Raw genomic sequence first — 18,893 nt, 5'->3', positions numbered from 1 at the left:
AATTTGGGCAAAATGTGTTTCTACTGATCTGTGGGATTCTTATCATAACATCTTATCAATAAAAGACACACAAAGGGGGAGAGAAAGATACACTCAGGAGTGAGGCACATATAGAGGAGATACAGACATACACACTAGTGCAGAGGTGCTCAATCCTCAAGAGTTACTGACAGGTCATGTTTTCAGGATTTCTATCTACAAAAACAGGTGAGATAATTACTGTCCCAGCTAAATAGATTAACTCACCTGTGTGTGATTAAAGAATTCCTGAAAACATGACCTGTTGGTAACTCTTGAGGACTGAGTTTGGGCACCTCTGCACAGGGTAGTGGGATGGGAAGGGTGGGGTGCAGACAGTCTAGCAATGAGGGCAGCAGGGGGAGGAGCAGAGTTACCCCCGGGGCAGGAGCAGCAGAGGTCAGGGGGGTGCACTGCGCACAGGAAGTAGCTGCTCCCCCTAGTAATGATCAGACCCTCCTGCAACTCTGACATTCTAGACTCCCTGTTTTTATACCAGATGATAAAGGCAGCTTTCACGTAAAGAAGTAACAAATGATAAACTCCTGGCGGTAAATGTATCAAGCTGCGAGACTCCGGAGGGTCTGAAAAGTAGAGATGTTGTCTATGCCAACCAATCAGATACTGTCATTTATTTAGTACATTCTACAAAATGATAACTAGAATCTAATTGGTTGCTATAGGCAACATCTCTACTTTTCAAACACGTCGGAAAGTCTCAGCTCATTACATTTACCTCATGATGTTTTTAAGACATTTTTCAGTTTTACAGTTTATTTTATTTTTTATACTTTGATCAGTTAATGTAGCAATGATTACAACAAATGGGTGTAGAGACCCAGGTGATGTTGCTGGTGTGAATACATATTCAATATTATAGGGGGTTTTATAGAAGTGCGTGGTGTGACATTATCTTAAGTCCTGAACATGGCAGCTAATTTCTAAATATGACAGAGCAATGTAGTGATCAGGCCCTGGGGAACAACTGACTCTGAGTGTCCACAAAATCCTATCTACCATCTATAACTATCAGACAGGGACTCGTGGAGTTAACAGGAAGATCTCTGCACTCTGAGCGGACACTCCCTGCACTCTGGGATTACAATGACTTGTACTGAGCTTTCACTTTCGTTTCTCCTCCGGTCTACAGACTGATGGCGTCTGCTTATCTGAGAGAGGAGCTGAAATGCCCCATCTGCTGGAATATTTATACGGATTCGGTAAACCTGACATGTGGACACAACTACTGCCGGGACTGCATCAAGAAAGCGTTGGATGCAGAGGTCGGATCAACAGTTTACACCTGTCCTAAGTGCAGAGTGCAGTTCCCACAGCGTCCGCTGTTGCAGAGGAACATCACTCTGTGTAACATCGTAGATTACATCAAGTCTACACAACTGGCCCAGGAGGAGACTGGGATCTTCTGCACTTACTGCATTCACTCTCTTGTGCCGGCCATTAAATCCTGTGCGATGTGTGAGGCTTCTCTGTGTGATGACCACGTGAGAGTACACAGCCAGTCAGCAGACCACCTCCTAATGGAACCCTCCGCATCCCCGGGGAACAGAAAATGCTCCGTCCATAGAAAATTCCTGGAGTATTACTGCACAGAGGATGCGACCTGTATCTGTGTGTCCTGCAGGCTGGACGGAGATCATGTGGGGCACAAAGTGGACTTATTGATAGATACTGCTGAGAAGAAGGTGGAGAAACTGAGAAATGTTCTGCAGAAATTGACTACAAAGAGAGAGGAGACTGAGAGAAGAGTCCAGAGTCTGCAGGAGCGCAAGAGAAAAGGTGAGGGAAAAGCAGCTGATGCAACAGCGACGGTCAGTACCCAGTTTAGAGACATCAGGAGACAGCTGGATGACCTAGAGAAAAGAGTCCTGAGTGAGATCTCCAGGCAGGAAGAGAGCGTTTCACTTTCAGTCTCTGATCTGATCCAGCAGCTGGAAATAAAGAAGGACGAGCTGTCCAGGAAGATGCGTCACATTGAGGAGCTGTGTAACATGTCTGATCCAGTGACTGTCTTACAGGAACCAGACACAGGGGACTTGTGTGATACTGAGGACAGAGAGAGACATGATGACCAGGTCCATGGTGTAGGAGATCTGGATGTGGGTCTAATCTTGGAGATATTGCACACAGGATTAGCTGATCTTATTACCAGGGTAAAAAAAAACAACATCAACATGCCGGGTGCGTCAGACATACTATTCGATGAGAACACAGCCGGTAACAATATACATATCTCAGATCATTTTAAAAAGATATCCTGGACACAACACAAATGTAATCGCCCAGAAACACCAGAGAGATTTCAGTATAATCAAATTTTAAGTCTCCAGAGATTTTCCACAGGACAACATTACTGGGAAGTGGAGAGCAGTAAATTGGGTGACTGGAGGATAGGGGTCTGTTACCCCACTGTAGACAGACGAGGAGATTTGTCTTGGATTGGAGAAAACAACAAGTCTTGGTGTTTGCGCAGATGTTGTGACAAATACACAGTGCGACACGATGGGAAACTGACCGAGTTACTTCTGATACCCGCAAGTCATAGATTCAGGATCACTCTGGATTATGAGGCTGGACAATTGTCCTTTTATTCTCTGTGTGACCCAATCAGACACTTACACACCTTCACTGCCACCTTCACGGAGCCCCTTCATGCTGCGTTCTATGTGTGGGAGGGTCTGCCCGGGGGAAGGTGCAGTGTGACCATCAGTAGATAAGTGATTATGTTGTAGATTATCTATGATAATGGCAGAGACAAGTTTTATTTTCAAAAGAACGGAATAGAAATCACAGCCATGGCGCTCAGTTAATGGAGATATAAATATATAATTCCGTTATCTATTCTTTGTTAATTTGTTGTTTGTCTTTGTATAATTGTGCATTGTGTAACACTGTTAAACTTGTACTCTGTTCACACTCTGTGTACAGCGCTGCGGACCAGTTATGGCGCCTTAGAAAGAAATTAATAATAACAGTAATAACAGAACACTCACCTTGTGTTACAATTTATAAATTAATTAGTGTAATGTTTTTCTGTTTGTTGTGTTGGATAAAAGCAAATCTTTGGGTTTAGTGCTAGTAAAAGATCAAAAAAAGTGTATCTGTATCTCACCAGGATATTCTGCAGGGATTTACCCTTATTGTCTAATGGCAGATTTGATACATTATATACACTCAGTTAAGATGAACGTGAATCATGCATCCGACAAGCTGGCGGACATTGTACAATATACATATAACTGGCATGGAAGGGCGCTGCGTTGCTACCTGCTGGTGACTAGAGGTACTGCAATTTGGTTTCGTATTTCATTTCATAGCATCTTTTGAACAAATATTTCGGATCTTGCAGAAAAACTTGTGAAAGTGATGCAGTCACTTCCCCAAAAAATAATAATGTAAAGTTCACATCCAGCCTTACCTCTAGTAGACCGTACAGTTGCATAAAATGTTATGTTAAGTACCGCTGTTTAAAATTAGGGTTCAATAAATTCATGATGGACCCTGCACACACCGCTGAGAACACATTCTGACAATAAATAAAACACAGACAATCAAGGGCAGATATTTTTAATATATATTACATTTCCAAGATAATCAATCACCCTCTTTTACAAATGCCAAATAAAGTTTGAGTAATGGAAAGGCAACTGCGTCCACCAAGGCCCTTCCCTGTCACTGAAGGGTTAAGGAGGCGCTTTATACTATGACTGAAAACCAGAATACAGGACTTTATAACCACAATATCGGCAATGACTTTAGCTGGTCAGTAGGGACACATTAAAAAGAAAAGGGTCAGAACAAATCTGCTGGACAAAGACCTGGTCCTGAGCCGGTAAAACAGGTCCGGCTAAGTAACGCCATACTTGTGCTTTCTGGCATCAAACGCTTGTGGACGGGATGTCTCTGCACAGAGAGTGATACATCGCTAGTACGTGTTAGCAACAGAGTCAGATATTAGCTACCAATATACATCGCACAGTAAAGATTAGGACACATCTGTTAGGTTCCTAGTAAAATAGAGAAGACGATTCTTACTGTACACATCCGACCACCGTTACTAAACAGCACCAAGCGGGAATCCACCACCGAGCGCTGCTTAGTCTGTGCCGAAGCCTCTTCCTTGGGTTTGGTTAAAGCTTCAAACACCTCATACCTCGCCCCCGTGCCTCGTAAAAATGGATACAAAAATAAAATGACAATTTCCACAATCGTAGAAACAGGTGCCATCCGCCAACATTTCAGAACGAAAGTTACTCCAGACGTTTCCCCCCCCGTCAGGGAGCGATCACAAGTCTATTTACAACGGAAAAATGTCTCCAAATAAAAATATTAGCTGTGTGTAAACACTAAGATTTTATTTCATCTTCACTTATGGCAACCAAACAAAAAACATAATATGGATGAGATCTGTGCAGCCTGTAAACAGGGAGTGTGAGACCGGACAGGTGGCCGCGGCTGATCCAAGTAGACATTGGGACGAGCGTCCTGCTGGTTACTCGCAGGCCAGTTTACTATCAAAACTGGACAGCGCTATAGCGAACGCCTGCAGGGCGCACATGGGGTAATTGTAGTCCATTGTAAACACGTCTTCTGCCACGCGGCCAAACTGCATGACGATGTAATCCGCTGCAAGACAAACACACAGCAGCGCTATCAGCATTTTACAGCACTTTACGTACTAGACTTTATGGAAAAAAGATAAAATAAGATAAAGATACAATAAATGGGGTTAATAACAAAGTAAAAATGTGCAAACGTCCAGACACCCACCGGGAAAACGTGCAAATGTTCAGGAACGAACAGCAGCAATCAGTGAGGAGCTGTGACTGCTCTAAGGCAAGTTTTATACAACAAGAACAAATGTCTCACACAGTAAGTTACTGGGGGGTTATTACACATTTACACTTCTTAGTAAACACCCAATGACTATGTCTATATTTATATATATTGTGGCTCTATTCAGGGGCAACAGTGAGCGCAGAGAGGGTCTACCCCCAGCACCGCTGCCACGACGGGTACAATAATACAGATACTTCAATTCTCTTTATTTGTGGACGTTTTCACTTCATCGCTGTATTTATCCAGTCAGATCTATGGAGCAGGGGGGATCCGGGGATGTAAACTAGGAGGCGGGGGGATCCGGGGATGTAAACTAGGGAGCAGGGGAATCTGGGACAGTAAACTAGGGGGGCAGGGGGATCTGGGGCGGTAAATTTGGGTCGGGAGAATATGTCGGTGTAAACTAGGGAGCGGGGGGATACGTCTGTGTAAACTAGGGGGCGGGGGGATACGTCTGTGTAAACTAGGGGGCGGGGGGATACGTCTGTGTAAACTAGGGGGCGGGGGGATACGTCTGTGTAAACTAGGGGGTGGGGGGATACGTCTGTGTAAACTAGGGGGCGGGGGGGATCCGGGGGTGTAAACCTAAAGTTCTCCACAGTACACTATCACATTCACTCACATTGATCTGCACTATCCATAAAAGCACTAAGTAACATTGAAACGGTCTAACATTGGCGCTTGGACCGCACAGTACAGACATAACACACGGACAGAGAAACAGCGGAACTAAACCTGCGACCCTTGTGATTACTTGTTGTATATATTGATATGTGACATCGATATAACATCAAGGTCACGTCTCGCCCTCCGTACTTACGATCATTGTCATGTATGATCTGAAAGTTCTTTACAGAAGCTTGTGTGACACGGCCGTGAAAGTTTAGGACGTAGGACTGGGTGTCGTCGTTCCAGACGGGTGTTTTATTGTGCAGCTCGATGACGCTTTCTGTGTTCTTGTTCTGCCATCGAGAGAGCAGCGTCTCGTGCTCCTGTAACAATAAATATGAGCAATGAATCTCTGCGCGGAGGACGCACAAAGCGCCGATAGATCTCACGTACAGTATCTGGGTCACGTAATAATGTGCGAGATTAAACCTGGACTCAGTTACCTTAATTATAGTGCTGACAATGCAGCATTCTGCCCCTTTCCTAAGTAATCAGAGTGTTCAGATAAGAACACAATAGATTTAAGTATTACTGTAACTGTGTCTGTGGCTGCTATGACAACGCTGCTTTTAAATAAAGAGAAAAATTCTTATCATTCATTTTCCTTTTAGTTTTTTGGATTTTGAACAAACTGGGTGGTTCAAATTATTATTATCTATTTATCTATATCTATTACTACCACAGAGTAAAGTAAATATATTTTAGTTAATATTTAACAATATATTCATAGCCAAGAATCCTGCTACAGCTAGATCTTAACCTACATTACACTCTCTATAAGTGACAGTACTTACATTATATACAGCTATAGGTGACAGTACTTACATTATATACAGCTATAGGTGGCAGTACTTACATTATATTCTCTATAGGTGACAGTACTTACATTATATACAGCTATAGGTGACAGTACTTACATTATATACAGCTATAGGTGATAGTACTTACATTATATTTTCTATAAGTGACAGTACTTACATTATATACAGCTATAGGTAACAGTACTTGCATATACTCTCTATAGGTGACAGTACTTACATTATATACAGCTATAGGTGACAGTACTTACATTATATACAGCTATAGGTGACAGTACTTACATATACTCTATAGGTGACAGTACTTACATTATACTCTATAGGTGACAGTACTTATATTATACTCTCTATAGGTGACAGTACTTATATTATACTCTCTATAGGTGACAGTACGTACATTATACTCTCTATAGGTGACAGTACGTCCATTATACTCTCTATAGGTGACAGTACGTCCATTATACTCTCTATAGGTGACAGTACTTACATTACGTGGCCTTATTGAAACTCTTTCATGATCCATGTTCATTCCAGGAATAATTACACTCATTTTCCGAGGTCCCTTAAAGCCTAAAACATTGGTTTCCTACAGCAACAACAACAACAAATATATGAGAACATTATGCATTTCTTTGCATACTTTACATATTGAAACACATGAATAAAACACAGTTTTAAATATTAGTTTTTGTTTTCTCAATGAGCTCCAACTGGTAAAATAACACCAGAAACTTCCCCACAATGACCACTAGATGTCGCTATAGACCGTGATTGTGCAGATTGCTGACAAACTGATCAATTGCGATGCGATAAGAGAACAATACACGGTTTGGGTCCTTAGTTATATATTCATCATATCTTCTCACTCATATTTAATTATTGAATCAACAAGAAACCATTGGTTAATAAACACTGAGGATAAAAGTTGTTTATAATTGAAATTTGTTCATCATTGCTTTATTTTTTACTTATCAAGTAACCTCTTCCCAGCAAACTTCCTGCAAATTGTCTGTGAGATCGTCCAAAATGGGCAACGTCCGAAATTCTGACCATTTCACCAGTCTATTAATATTATAATACTAATGACCATTGTAACCGTGATAATGGGATCCTGATCATTTTACTGTACAATTAACTATTTTAAAGTCCTATTAATAAATGCCTCCAAATGTCCACTACTTAACTATCTGCGTTTTCTACGTTTCTCTCTAACGTGCGCGGACCACAAGTCCCAGCAAAACACGAGGTGAGCAGAATATCATTTTACCGGGAGATTACCACAAAGACGCTGTATACGGAGATTAATCTCTATGTCGGACTTACATAGCAGATGGCTGCGAGTTCCTGCCGTAGATTACTGGCCTCTAAACTGGAGGGTGTCTTCACCGGATTCACCCCGTTATCATAGACTGTAAACTTTGTGCCCATCAGATTTGACCTGCGAGAAAAACAGAAAAAAAAAGTATATATAATCTATATAATTATCATAATACACAGACATATATATACATATATATACAGGTTCATTAATGTGCGAGTATACACAACAATACTGATAATTTTGTTGTTTGATAAAGTGCCCAGTATGAGTTCCAAACATCATCTAGTCCAGCTGTGGTTAATGTATAGTAGACCTGAATAATCCTATCTGCTTCTCTTATTACAGCTGTAGCCTCTGGTACATAATTCTAGCATCGGTTTCACGGAGCAGGAAGACACAGGGATAACTGTTTCTGAGCTGTTTTCCTGCTGGCAGTAAAAATGCTGCGATAGGTGGTGTCACACGAGCAGTTTTTCCTTTGCGTTTTTACATTCGCTGCTTTTCTAGATGTGCTGTCTTACTGTAACTAATGGGTTTTGCCCACAATGTGTCACACAGAGCTGATCTCCTGCTCTGATAGCTGTTAACAAACTGCAAAGCAGCGTTCAGGGCCAGCAGCAAAATACCATCATCATTTATTTACATAGCGTCAGAAAATTCCATAGCGCTTTACAATTGGGAACAAACAGTAATAAAACAATACTGGGTAATACATACAGACAGAGAGGTAGGAAGGCTTTAGATTGTAAGCTTGGGAGCAGGAGCCTCTTACCTCTCTGTATTACCCAGTATTGTTTTATTACTGTTCCCAATTGTAAAGAGCTACGAATCTGCTGGCACGATATAATTGAATGATGATGATGATGATGAGGGCCTTGCCCGCAAGCTTACAATCTATGGAATAGTTCTAATGTTCTACTATGTGTAATAGCTTCTGTTTGGTCAATTCATGGTTCATGTGAAGTGTCTCTTTGTCCCTCTGGTAACTCCTGTTCTACGTGAACAGTTTACATCACAGGTAGGCAACCTGTGGCTCTCTAGTTGGCATTCTGGGACCTGTAGTTCCACTACAGCTCCTGGGTGCATTCTACCTAAGTCTGATCTACACCAAAAAGCCCTGAATTCTGACCGTGCGACTTATTCTCCTTTCCACTTATTTCCGTTTCATTCTTTACAGATTCTAAACCCGAAGAGTTAACTCCGACTGTTCTCTGGGGTCCCAATGTCTACTTGTCCAAACTGAGAGGATTATTCTCTGGCGCTCAGTACAGTATTACACTCAGGTCACTGGGGAATAACTCTGATTGACGAGCGCGTTTATCTGAGAGCGGGTTCTGCTGTTACCGGAGTTTGCCGATGAAACTTTCTCCTCCTCGGGAGAGGTCGGTCGGATCGATCGAGATGAGGTAATTGGATGTTTTACTCTTCTTTCGTTTCCTTCCGGCCAAGAGAAATACCTGGAAATGTCCAACAATCCACATATTAGAGCTCTGTTCTGGCATCTTATGTATATCAGCCACTCGTTAAAGTGTAACAATAATAATATGACTTTATGTCTTATGTATAATGTCATTAGTGAACAGGCGAAACACATCTATATAATTCATCATCTTACACCAGTATCACATGTAGGGCACTGAATCTGAGTATGATAAATCTATGGCCTATCTATGGGTGATATGATCTTCATATTCTAACACCTTAAATAATTTCACTGGTGATTTATTTTATCCCCTGCATGAACGACCACACTTAGGAATCCTAAAACGGAGGTTCAATCAGCAGCTGATTCTTTACAGTAAGAGGAGTAATGTGCTGTCAACATACAGTGGATTCTTGTGTTACCCATAATTTCCTGCTATTCCCAATAATAACAGAATTATTTCCTGGCACATATCTGTATCTTTTTATGCTGTTGACCTTTTTACCGTCCTCCCGCTCGAGATGGAGATAATATGTCGGATACATCCCCCGATCCATGCCCTTCTTGTCTCTTGTAATTCTGCATTTGATGGTCACTCCCTGAGGAGCCGGTCGCATAGAAAATTCCTCCAGGTCCTCCACGTCGATTGGCGGTTCATTTGTCGAGGGGCTGGGGGCTGAGGCGGTCTCCTGCAGGAACACGTTAATCCCCAAATTAATTACCTGTGATTGTTGCATGTGTATGATGCTTAGGAGTAGTGTACTCCTAGTGTACGTTGTAGGTGACCTCTCATGACCTTCAGAATACTACAGCCAAATCTACACCCCCCCCCCCCCCCCCTCCACCGCTGGGGGTCCGTCTGTACGCTGGCTGCCATTCACAAGATGACAATTCCTGTTCCTAAGTTACAAAGTCCCCAACAATGTGACCCCTCGCTACACCACCTCTCTGATCTTATAGTATCTCCCTCTATGTCGCCCCCTTCTCCCCAATCTGCTCTTCTTACCCTCACCCCTCAGATAAACATTGTGTATTACTATACGACAAAATAAAATCACCCTCGTCATTGGATCTAACAACAAAACCACTAATTCAGTCTTTTGCCACAAGAACATCAGCCGGTTTCATATATATATATATATATATATAGTCCCAACATTTTGTCGCTCCGTAAACCTTTTTTACCTGAGACGGCTGCCGGGGTACAAGGACCCCATGTTCCCTATAAGCTCTTTTCTATCCTAACGCTACAAAATGTTTTACCATACACCCCAAACTCTGTGTGACCCCCATCTGTCCCTAAACACTGCGCTCTACGCCCTTCCAGAAGCAGTGTCACTATTGTATGTATTTGTTATTATGGCCCACGTGTATGTGACGCTCACTCTGTTCAACGCTGCAGAAGGCGTTGTGGCAGTATAACTCACAAGTGGTTGTAGAACTACAACTCCCAGGAGTCATTATAAAGCAAGACAAATATCAGGTCACCTGATAATAATGGAATCGCAGATCCGCACCAGCTGGACACATGGCATGCTGGGAATATAAATGACATAATATAGGGATATAATATAGGGATCTTGGCCTGCACAGTAGATGTACTGCAGTACAGAGCGTCTCTCAGTAATCAGCTGTACAGATAGTGGTCTGATGCTGAGGGGCCCGGGGGACAGACCACCACTCACTACTCTTATGTACTGTCAGGGGTCTGGGACCACCTGACTGGGATACCCACAATGCCGTGCACACCGGACGAGGACCGTACAGACCTTGTTAGACTTCTTGCTGGTGGCAGAGCCCGGCCGGGTGTTACTGTTGAGCTGCGATGAACTTGAGCTGTCTTCATCCTCATCATCCTCTTCCTCATCGAAGTTCATGCTGCTGGATATACCTGTAACAGACAGACGACGTGAGGACAAGGACAACATTCTGAACCAGGAACATTATACAGGTTTATTACTAATCCGCTGTAAACTCCAGTCCCTGTAATAAGAGAAGACGTTGTGTCATTATGAATGGTTCACGTACAGATGTGTAAGACTCTTAGAGCACTGTACGCTACATTGTATCTTCATTCTCTATACACATTAACTAATTGTCTGTTACTATGTATCTCCAGCCATACAGAACATTCCTGAAATATCTGCCACCTGAGGCTTCCCCCCCCCCCCCCTGGCACTAAACTGGCACTAAGCTGGCACTAAGCTGGCAGCCTACATCCAAAAAGCATCAACTGACAGGTCCTGAAACTTCACTTTATGCTGGATGAGGAACGTCAGTCGTTTGTGTCTCAAATTTATCAGCCCTGTAACCTTTACCTTAAAGTAAAAGCATCGACATAAATAAACAGGAAAACAGGGATAATAATTACTAACCACGGTCTCTATAAACCCCACAGGAGGCGGTACCAGGTTATATAACAGATCACACCCTGATGTTATAATAGTGTTGTGAATAATTCATCTTTTGTTCAGAATAAAGGTAAATTGCTGTAAAGGGAGGAGCCAGATTACGCAGAATATATAATAGGTAATGACAAAAGTCCCAGCTATATACATATGTTTTTAGGGTTTGAAAACAAAAATGTCCTTTTACATGTGGAAATAAAATGATAAATATAATTTATTGTCCCTATTTTAATGTAGCCGCCTGTCCCAGGCCACCGAGAATACAATAACTGGTTCTCTGTTATGTATAAACGGGATCTACACAACAGAAGATTATTGGTCTGTGATCCATCTAAATGCATCTGTAAACCTTGATTAGTAATTAATTAGTATTCCTGATTACATCAGTTGTTAAGCCGCGAACGAATCACAAAGAACTGACAGAAATAAGACATTGAGGACTGGACAACAAGGTCACTCAGGAGAGGGCCCAGGATTTAGTCTCTTTCCCATCATCCCCTGGGGCAGACATTGGTCTCATGCAGTTGATAATACTGTAATATCTTCATATTCTACATATCTGTCCTTATTTATCGCATGTCCTATAATACCTGCACAATGCACAGAACTCAACACTCAATACTGGATTATACTAACGCATTTTACACTTGTCTTAACTTCTGTTTCGGTGGATATTAGACATAAAATAAACAGAAATCTGAATAGGTTTCCTGTGTGTCATGTATGTGGGTTCCATGAATGGATATTTGTACAACATGTATGACCTATCATCTGTGCATTCCTCCTACGCTGACTATATAGAAAGTACTGTACGTAGACAAGGACATCCCAGATAATTAGTGATCTATTGATCATTATTGAGGGAAATACCAATACATCCAAATACTATGTATTGGAGAACATTAAAGAATCCTTTGTGACTAATTTGTAGAGTAAAATATTCTGGCGCACGTGAAGTTACAACTTGGCGTCGCCCACATTATTATCAGACGTGTCTTACTACAAGCTCTCAATAAAACATAATCTCACCACCAAAGATCAGGGGGCACATCAGGCACAAAGGACATTTGGGATATATGCATAGCAGGCAGTATACACACACAAGTATATACACGTGACAGGCATGCGTGTGGTATACGTGTGTCTCCCACCAATTACATTCTACAATAAATGTATCATTGCACTGCCACCTGGTGGACACAAGTGGTACTCCAGTTTCTTGTCTCACCCTTCTTCTGCATGGTCAGTCTCAGGTCTTGCTTGCCTTGCTGTTGACCACCAGCCACCGTCTCCCCTTCATCCTCTTCATGGCTAGATTGTCCCACGGTCAAAATCTGTACGTGACTCCCTGTGTCCTGGACTTCATCTTGGAAAGCAGCTGGGCCATCGATACCTATATAGGCAGATAACCCAGTTAACATCTATGCGACCGGAGCCCCATGGGCCTATAGTATAATATCACCAGGTCTGGAAACTATATTATTTATTAAAGAACAAAAAACAAACAAATTGTAACTTTTGAAATATGAGTCATGCAACTAAAATACACTGTTCCGTGTGACCCACTGTTATAAAGTGTTGCCCCAATGTCAGAGACAGCTGAAGCATTAGAACATTGTCCTGATGGGCTTTGCAGTCATTGTGTTATCACTGACCCCACCCCTGTGTATGAGTCCACCAATCCACAAATAGAATTTCTGTGCAGCAAGACTGCCAAGCTGTCAGTCACTCTGTGTCTGCTCTGATAGACAAGCCCCTCCCTCTACCACAGCTCCTGCTGCAGAAGAGTGACAGAGAGTGGGGGGACTTATTTAGATACGTATATTATATTACCGGTATTCAGTCCAGTAATATGTTGTCTCTCATATAGTATTGTTAAATATTGGCTTTACTTGCAGTTTAAAATCATTTATTCATTAAATCAAAAAGGAAAAAAATAATTTTCCTAGTTCAGGTAATAGTGAATATTTATGGACAGAAACAGGTTCAGTCGGCACATCTAGGTAATGATTGGTTACCCCAATGATGCATTTGGTCTAGGCAGGTAGGTAAATAATTAAAGTCGTTGATGGGGCTGATGTTACTTTATTTTCTTTTGTATCACACATGATAACAGCAGAACAAACTGTAACTTCTCTTTATTCAGAGGTTTCCTTTGTAGGAGAGGTGGGGTGAGAACGTGATATATTGATTCGAGCAGAGACCTCACTCCTGAGCATTAACTTATGTATCTCAAATCCTACATCTGATTGGTTGCTATAGGCAACATCTCCACTTTTCAAAACTCGCCGGAAAACTCTCAGCTTGATACATTTACCCCATGATCTTGTTGGACATCAGTCATTTGGTCTCTCCTTGTCCACCAATGGGCGTTGAATGGATGAGACATTTATTGACCTGAATGAGCACATTTCATTTTGAGCGAACGATCCAGTTTAGATACCGCGCACATATAGAGACACGCCCGCATTCTGCGTTCTGGAACTGGCCCCAGAATTGGAATCTGATCCTACATTTTCCCGCTACAACTCCCGCTTACTAGCACTGTCAGACAACCCCCTCATTCATTTCAACTCTACCTTTTTTATGTGAAAATATTGCATTGTGCCCCTGTGTTATTATTCTACATATGAATATTTACATGAACAACACTAGTCAGCGCTCATTAATACATATTGTCATTTAGCAGATGAGTCAGTCTATTTTACAGCACAGTGTTAATATAAAGTGATTCTTTCAGACATAAACACATAAGATGCCTACAGTTGCTGTGTGTTTTCTCCAACATCAAAGCACAACGCTGGTTTCTTCTTAGGAACAGTTTGCCGTTTTAGCCACCAGCGGCTGCGATTAGTGTAACTGGGTTATTATATCCGACATAAACACACAGTCCTATCCCAGCTGGTTGAAAAAAAAACCTCTTGTGTTCTTCTATTTATCAACTTAGGAGCTGTAGTTATCCCAGATCTCCAGAGGCAGAGATGCAATTTATACCCAGAAATACATCAAGAGACACAATATAACCACCCAGGGAGGTTCTGTGTTAATCTATAATCTGCTCGGTTTTCTTGATACATTGTAGCAGTGCTGTTATACTGTGCACATGTTCAGCTCACGTCTCCTCCACAGGCTATAGAAATGTATATAGATCCAAATTCCAACAACAATAAGGCGTGATCCATCAAGGAACCTAAATGCTGATTTTGTGCGTAAAAGCTGCAAATTTAACCTGCACCTGCCCCAAACCGGATCTTACGCAACTAAACGCAGCAACGTTAAATTCATCTGCAGAGGCAAAGGACACTTACTACAGCCTACAATTGGGGGAGTGAATGGGGCGGAGAAGGGGCTTTTGGCATGCCCTTACTGTAAACTGACTATGGGCAAACTCGAGAGAACGCAGACATGTCCGAATCCAGCTCCGTGCGTCTCACAGTTACTTGTATTTCTGCCATATCTCTTGCTCCAGCTACAGGGCTAAACTAAGTCCTGACTACTAGTTATGTCAGTCTCTTATACAGCTATAACATGTGTTTGCAATCAGGAACTACTGGGAAAAATGATTTTATGTTCAGTAGATATTAAGATCATTCTAATAAATGTATTTCACATAACAAAAACAAAAAAATTATTTTAAAAAAACCTTGTTTTATTTTTATCTGTTTTGTCATTAATCCTTAGATTATTATTTTTTCTGTTTTCTTTTGGGAATGTATCACCCACATCGGTTATTGGACGTATCCTGCAGCTTCTTGTGTCGTAGAGCAGAGCGGACCTAGACCCGTATTCATCACGTATCGTCAGATCTGCTCCTTGCTGAATTCGGCGAGCGTGAGCCCAAATTCTGTGCGCTTTAAAACAAATGTACGTTGCGCTCAGTACGCGCATGTTGATGGTGTTAATATGACACCAGCTTGACGCGTTTTACCACCACAGATAATTTCATAAGAAGCACAGAGGGATATTTATGACCCATCGTATTTCCTATATGTTAATTATTATTTATTATCGCAGTGATAACAAATTAATTGTGTCCTTTTATTAAAATTCTTCAGCCATGACAGCGATTCCGATTGGAACATGTTCCAGTCTAGCTTCACCTACAGGTTATTATGGCCTTCTATACATTGCAATAGGGAAGTGGGGGGAGGGGGGAGTACGTAGTCTGCGGAGGAGGCAGCCAAGGAGATCTCCCTTGTCACACTCTTCCCACAGATGACGTCAGCTGTACGGGTCAAGTCCGAAGGTCAGAGCTTTATATATGGGACATATTCACACTTCTCACAGACACCTATGGGGGCTGCATTAGCAATAGAGGAGGCTGGGACCGCACTCTCTAATAATAATTAGCCTTGTTACTTTAAAATGCTGTAATCCACTGAAAAGTACAGCTCTGGGGGAGGTGTGTAAAATAGAGATTTACCTTAATTAAATTTGTGGAACTACAAGTCCCAGCCAGTCCTGGCAGCCAGGAACATGTGGTTCCACAAACATTAAAGACACTGACACAGAGTATTGTAAATCTTTATTAGAAACCGTCAAACCCGTTTCCACATTTAACATATTCGGATATCTCTACATTTCTTCGGTCCTGTAGTGATTCAAGAATGACCCAATATGGACAGAAAATATAACACCCGTTAGACGCCGGGATCTTGCACCTCGCACCGCCGTTGTGGAAATGAATGAAAAGGGGCGTGTCTACCAATAGCCAATCAGAGCAGCTTGCTCCAGCTGACCATATACAAACTGTAACAGGATTGGTGGATTTGTTTTACTTCTATTTCACACATTTGGGCTTTGGGGCGGACGGAGGGTGGGATTACGCCAATTTGCGCAGCATATCTTGCGTGAAATTGTTCAGTATAAGCCCAGAAAGAGGGAGCACGAGAATGCTCAAGAGATTTCGGCACTTATGTCCGACTGCGTCTGGAGAGGCGGAACGGGAGAGGGGCTTTCGAGCGCAGTACAGTAACAGTATGGCTCACGCAGAACTGCAGAAACACTCATACACGCCCGTTAGGAGACGCATGACTATTCTATGTTCATGTTTATAGTAATTTACACCCATTTTGGAACCAACTATGCACCAGCCACAATATTTGCATTTTCATGCCGTCAGGAAAGATAAATGTCTCTTGCAACAATATCCATAGTGGTCTAGATGTAATCACACAGCCAAAGCAGATAATCAGAAATCACTTTCCAATGTCAGTCTGGAGGAGAAGTCTTAAACCATCAAACGTTCGCTCTGGATAGAGATCTCTACGTTTCCAGCTCTGCGATTATGGAAGAGGAGATGAAGGTTACGTATGAGGATTACTGTGATAAAAGGAGCATGAAGAGATATTACTACACGCTGAGTACTCCGCATTGTTTGTCATTATTTTCATTCTTCCTTAATCCCTACAATATTGGCGAGTTCTGGTGTCGCAGAGTCAACAATTTGTATCTAAGCTTGTTCCTAACAGACTTATTTACTGGTAATCGCTGCTGAGGACAATAGAGAATACAGAACGATATATGAAGCTATCACATCTTCAATGCTGATCACAACTAAGCAACAAATCATTTCTGTGGTTTTGTTTATTACCAAGTAATACTGTCTTCTAGTGACTGTCAGAGAAAATAACTATTTTTAAAACTAATATGGTCAGGAATGGGTCCAGCAGTAACCAATCAGAGCATTAGAACTGTCACGGAGCTAGACCAACTCACAGCCAATCAGATTATTAGAACAGTCACAGGACTAGACCAACCTGTAGCCAATCAGAGCATTAAAACAGTCATAGGACTAGACCAACCTGCAGCCAATCAGAGCATTAGAACAGTCATAGGACTAGACCAACCTGCAGCCAATCAGAGCATTAGAACAGTCACAGGACTAGACCAACCTGCAGCCAATCAGAGCATTAGAACAGTCACAGGACTAGACCAACCTGTAGCCAATCAGATTATTAGAACAGTCATAGGACTAGACCAACCTGCAGCCAATCAGAGCATTAGAACCAAATGAACTTCAGTAGAAACAGCAACAAGAGATGTATAAAAGATGTATCTATACATTGTGACGTGATGATGTAGCACCAACACGGGGCTACATACAGTGATATGAGATTCTCATTAATATGTTTTTGAGGTGAGTAAAACTAACCTGCTAATTATTTTTGTAGAAAGTTCTGCAAATGTAAAATGAGGAAGTTTCGGGGCCACAGTAACGTTGGCGTTTGCCAGCTCCTGTTTAGTTGCACTAACCTACACTACCTCCGGCCCTCAGCTCCAGCACATATACATTCAGCGAATACTGAAGTTAATGGGGCATAGTCATCATTTTTTACATCTTTGGTAACATGAAGTACCGCCACGATCCACACAAACCACGTCACAATGTTTTCAAAACTCAGTGGTCACATAAAGGCCAAGAAAGATGGGGCAGGGGGGCTTGTGCTGTAAACACGCAGGCTGAGAAAAGCCTCCTTACATGTCATGTGACTGGATGCCATGGTGATCACATGACAATGAGCAAACTAAATCATTACTAGCAGCTTGAGTCACCACTCATAAAAAATGATCAAAATGATCATCTCTCTTCTTACTGTTATAAAGAGATTTAAAGGGTCACATCTCCTGTTTCCAGCGGATTCCACCCTCTAAAACAAACTGATCAGCTCCGCCCCGGCTCCAGGCGTTGCACCTGGCTCTTAGCACCGGGCATCCCTACACCGCGGTGCTCAGCGGTTAGTGCTCATCGTATTCTATCTTAGGCTACAAATTTGTTCCAGAAACAACAGACGACTTTGCAAACATCACATAAACACACAAATGGAGAGAAACGCTGTGAGCTATGATAGGAATGAGTGTAACAGGCAGAAGCTGCCAGCGGATTCCTTTCCTTGTTACTATGTTGCGTGCCAGCATATCCGAGATGTTTTCCCTGTTCCTATAATCCAGCAATGTGAGAAGATGACTCATTTTCTGCTCAGCTTCATGATGTGATTCGAATAAGCTCCAGGAAAAGCGTCCGGGCATCGAATCCCATTTTTTTAAAATTTTATTATCAAGGTCTCAGCGGCCGAGAAGTTCATTGTTATCCCCCCCAATCCCCTGTAACTGAGCATTGTATGATCATCTCATCACACTGCTGTGTTCTATGTCCGTACATAACATGTATCCGGGCTGACCTGTGACTTGCTGGAGGACGTGGGACGCCCCACGGGCGGCTGGTACATTTGGCTCAGCACAGTATAATGGACTAAGCCGATTACAGAGATGATTCATCGCAAAACACAAAAGTACAAGTGAGAGGTTTCCAGGGGGACAGAAATAGTCCACAAAATAAATACAATGAGTGATCCGTGCATTGGACAAGTCATGCTAAG

The 18,893-nt window shown here is 42.1% G+C and overlaps 2 protein-coding genes across 6 annotated transcripts in view; one reads left to right on the top strand and one right to left on the bottom strand.

Annotated features, from left to right (window-relative positions):
* The first annotated feature begins 941 nt into the window (after positions 1-941).
* Positions 942-3,028, top strand: LOC142103550 (E3 ubiquitin/ISG15 ligase TRIM25-like). Its single transcript, XM_075187607.1, has one exon. It carries the CDS (start codon positions 1,173-1,175, stop codon positions 2,751-2,753), a length of 1,581 nt encoding a protein of 526 aa, XP_075043708.1. The 5' UTR covers positions 942-1,172; the 3' UTR covers positions 2,754-3,028.
* Positions 3,029-3,587: 559 nt separating this feature from the next.
* TUB (TUB bipartite transcription factor) overlaps positions 3,588-18,893 on the bottom strand; it is a 117,120-nt gene continuing 101,814 nt past the window's right edge. For 4 of the 5 annotated variants that reach the window (XM_075187609.1, XM_075187612.1, XM_075187611.1 and 1 more), the window contains 8 exons: positions 12,743-12,907; positions 10,876-10,997; positions 9,604-9,795; positions 9,028-9,140; positions 7,686-7,800; positions 6,850-6,948; positions 5,696-5,867; positions 3,588-4,662 (listed from right to left, as the gene is read on the bottom strand). In XM_075187609.1, coding sequence (XP_075043710.1) covers positions 4,529-4,662; positions 5,696-5,867; positions 6,850-6,948; positions 7,686-7,800; positions 9,028-9,140; positions 9,604-9,795; positions 10,876-10,997; positions 12,743-12,907 — 1,112 coding nt within the window. In that variant the 3' untranslated portion in view covers positions 3,588-4,528. Of the gene's footprint in view, positions 4,663-5,695; positions 5,868-6,441; positions 6,640-6,785; positions 6,949-7,685; positions 7,801-9,027; positions 9,141-9,603; positions 9,796-10,875; positions 10,998-12,742; positions 12,908-18,893 lie in introns of those variants that run through there. The other variant, XM_075187613.1, reaches the window with a different exon arrangement.

The sequence above is a fragment of the Mixophyes fleayi genome, chromosome 10, assembly GCF_038048845.1.
Source record: "Mixophyes fleayi isolate aMixFle1 chromosome 10, aMixFle1.hap1, whole genome shotgun sequence".
NCBI lineage: Eukaryota > Metazoa > Chordata > Amphibia > Anura > Limnodynastidae > Mixophyes > Mixophyes fleayi.
The sequence above is the reverse complement of the archived record's forward strand: the minus strand, read 5'-3'. Positions and strand labels throughout refer to the sequence as shown.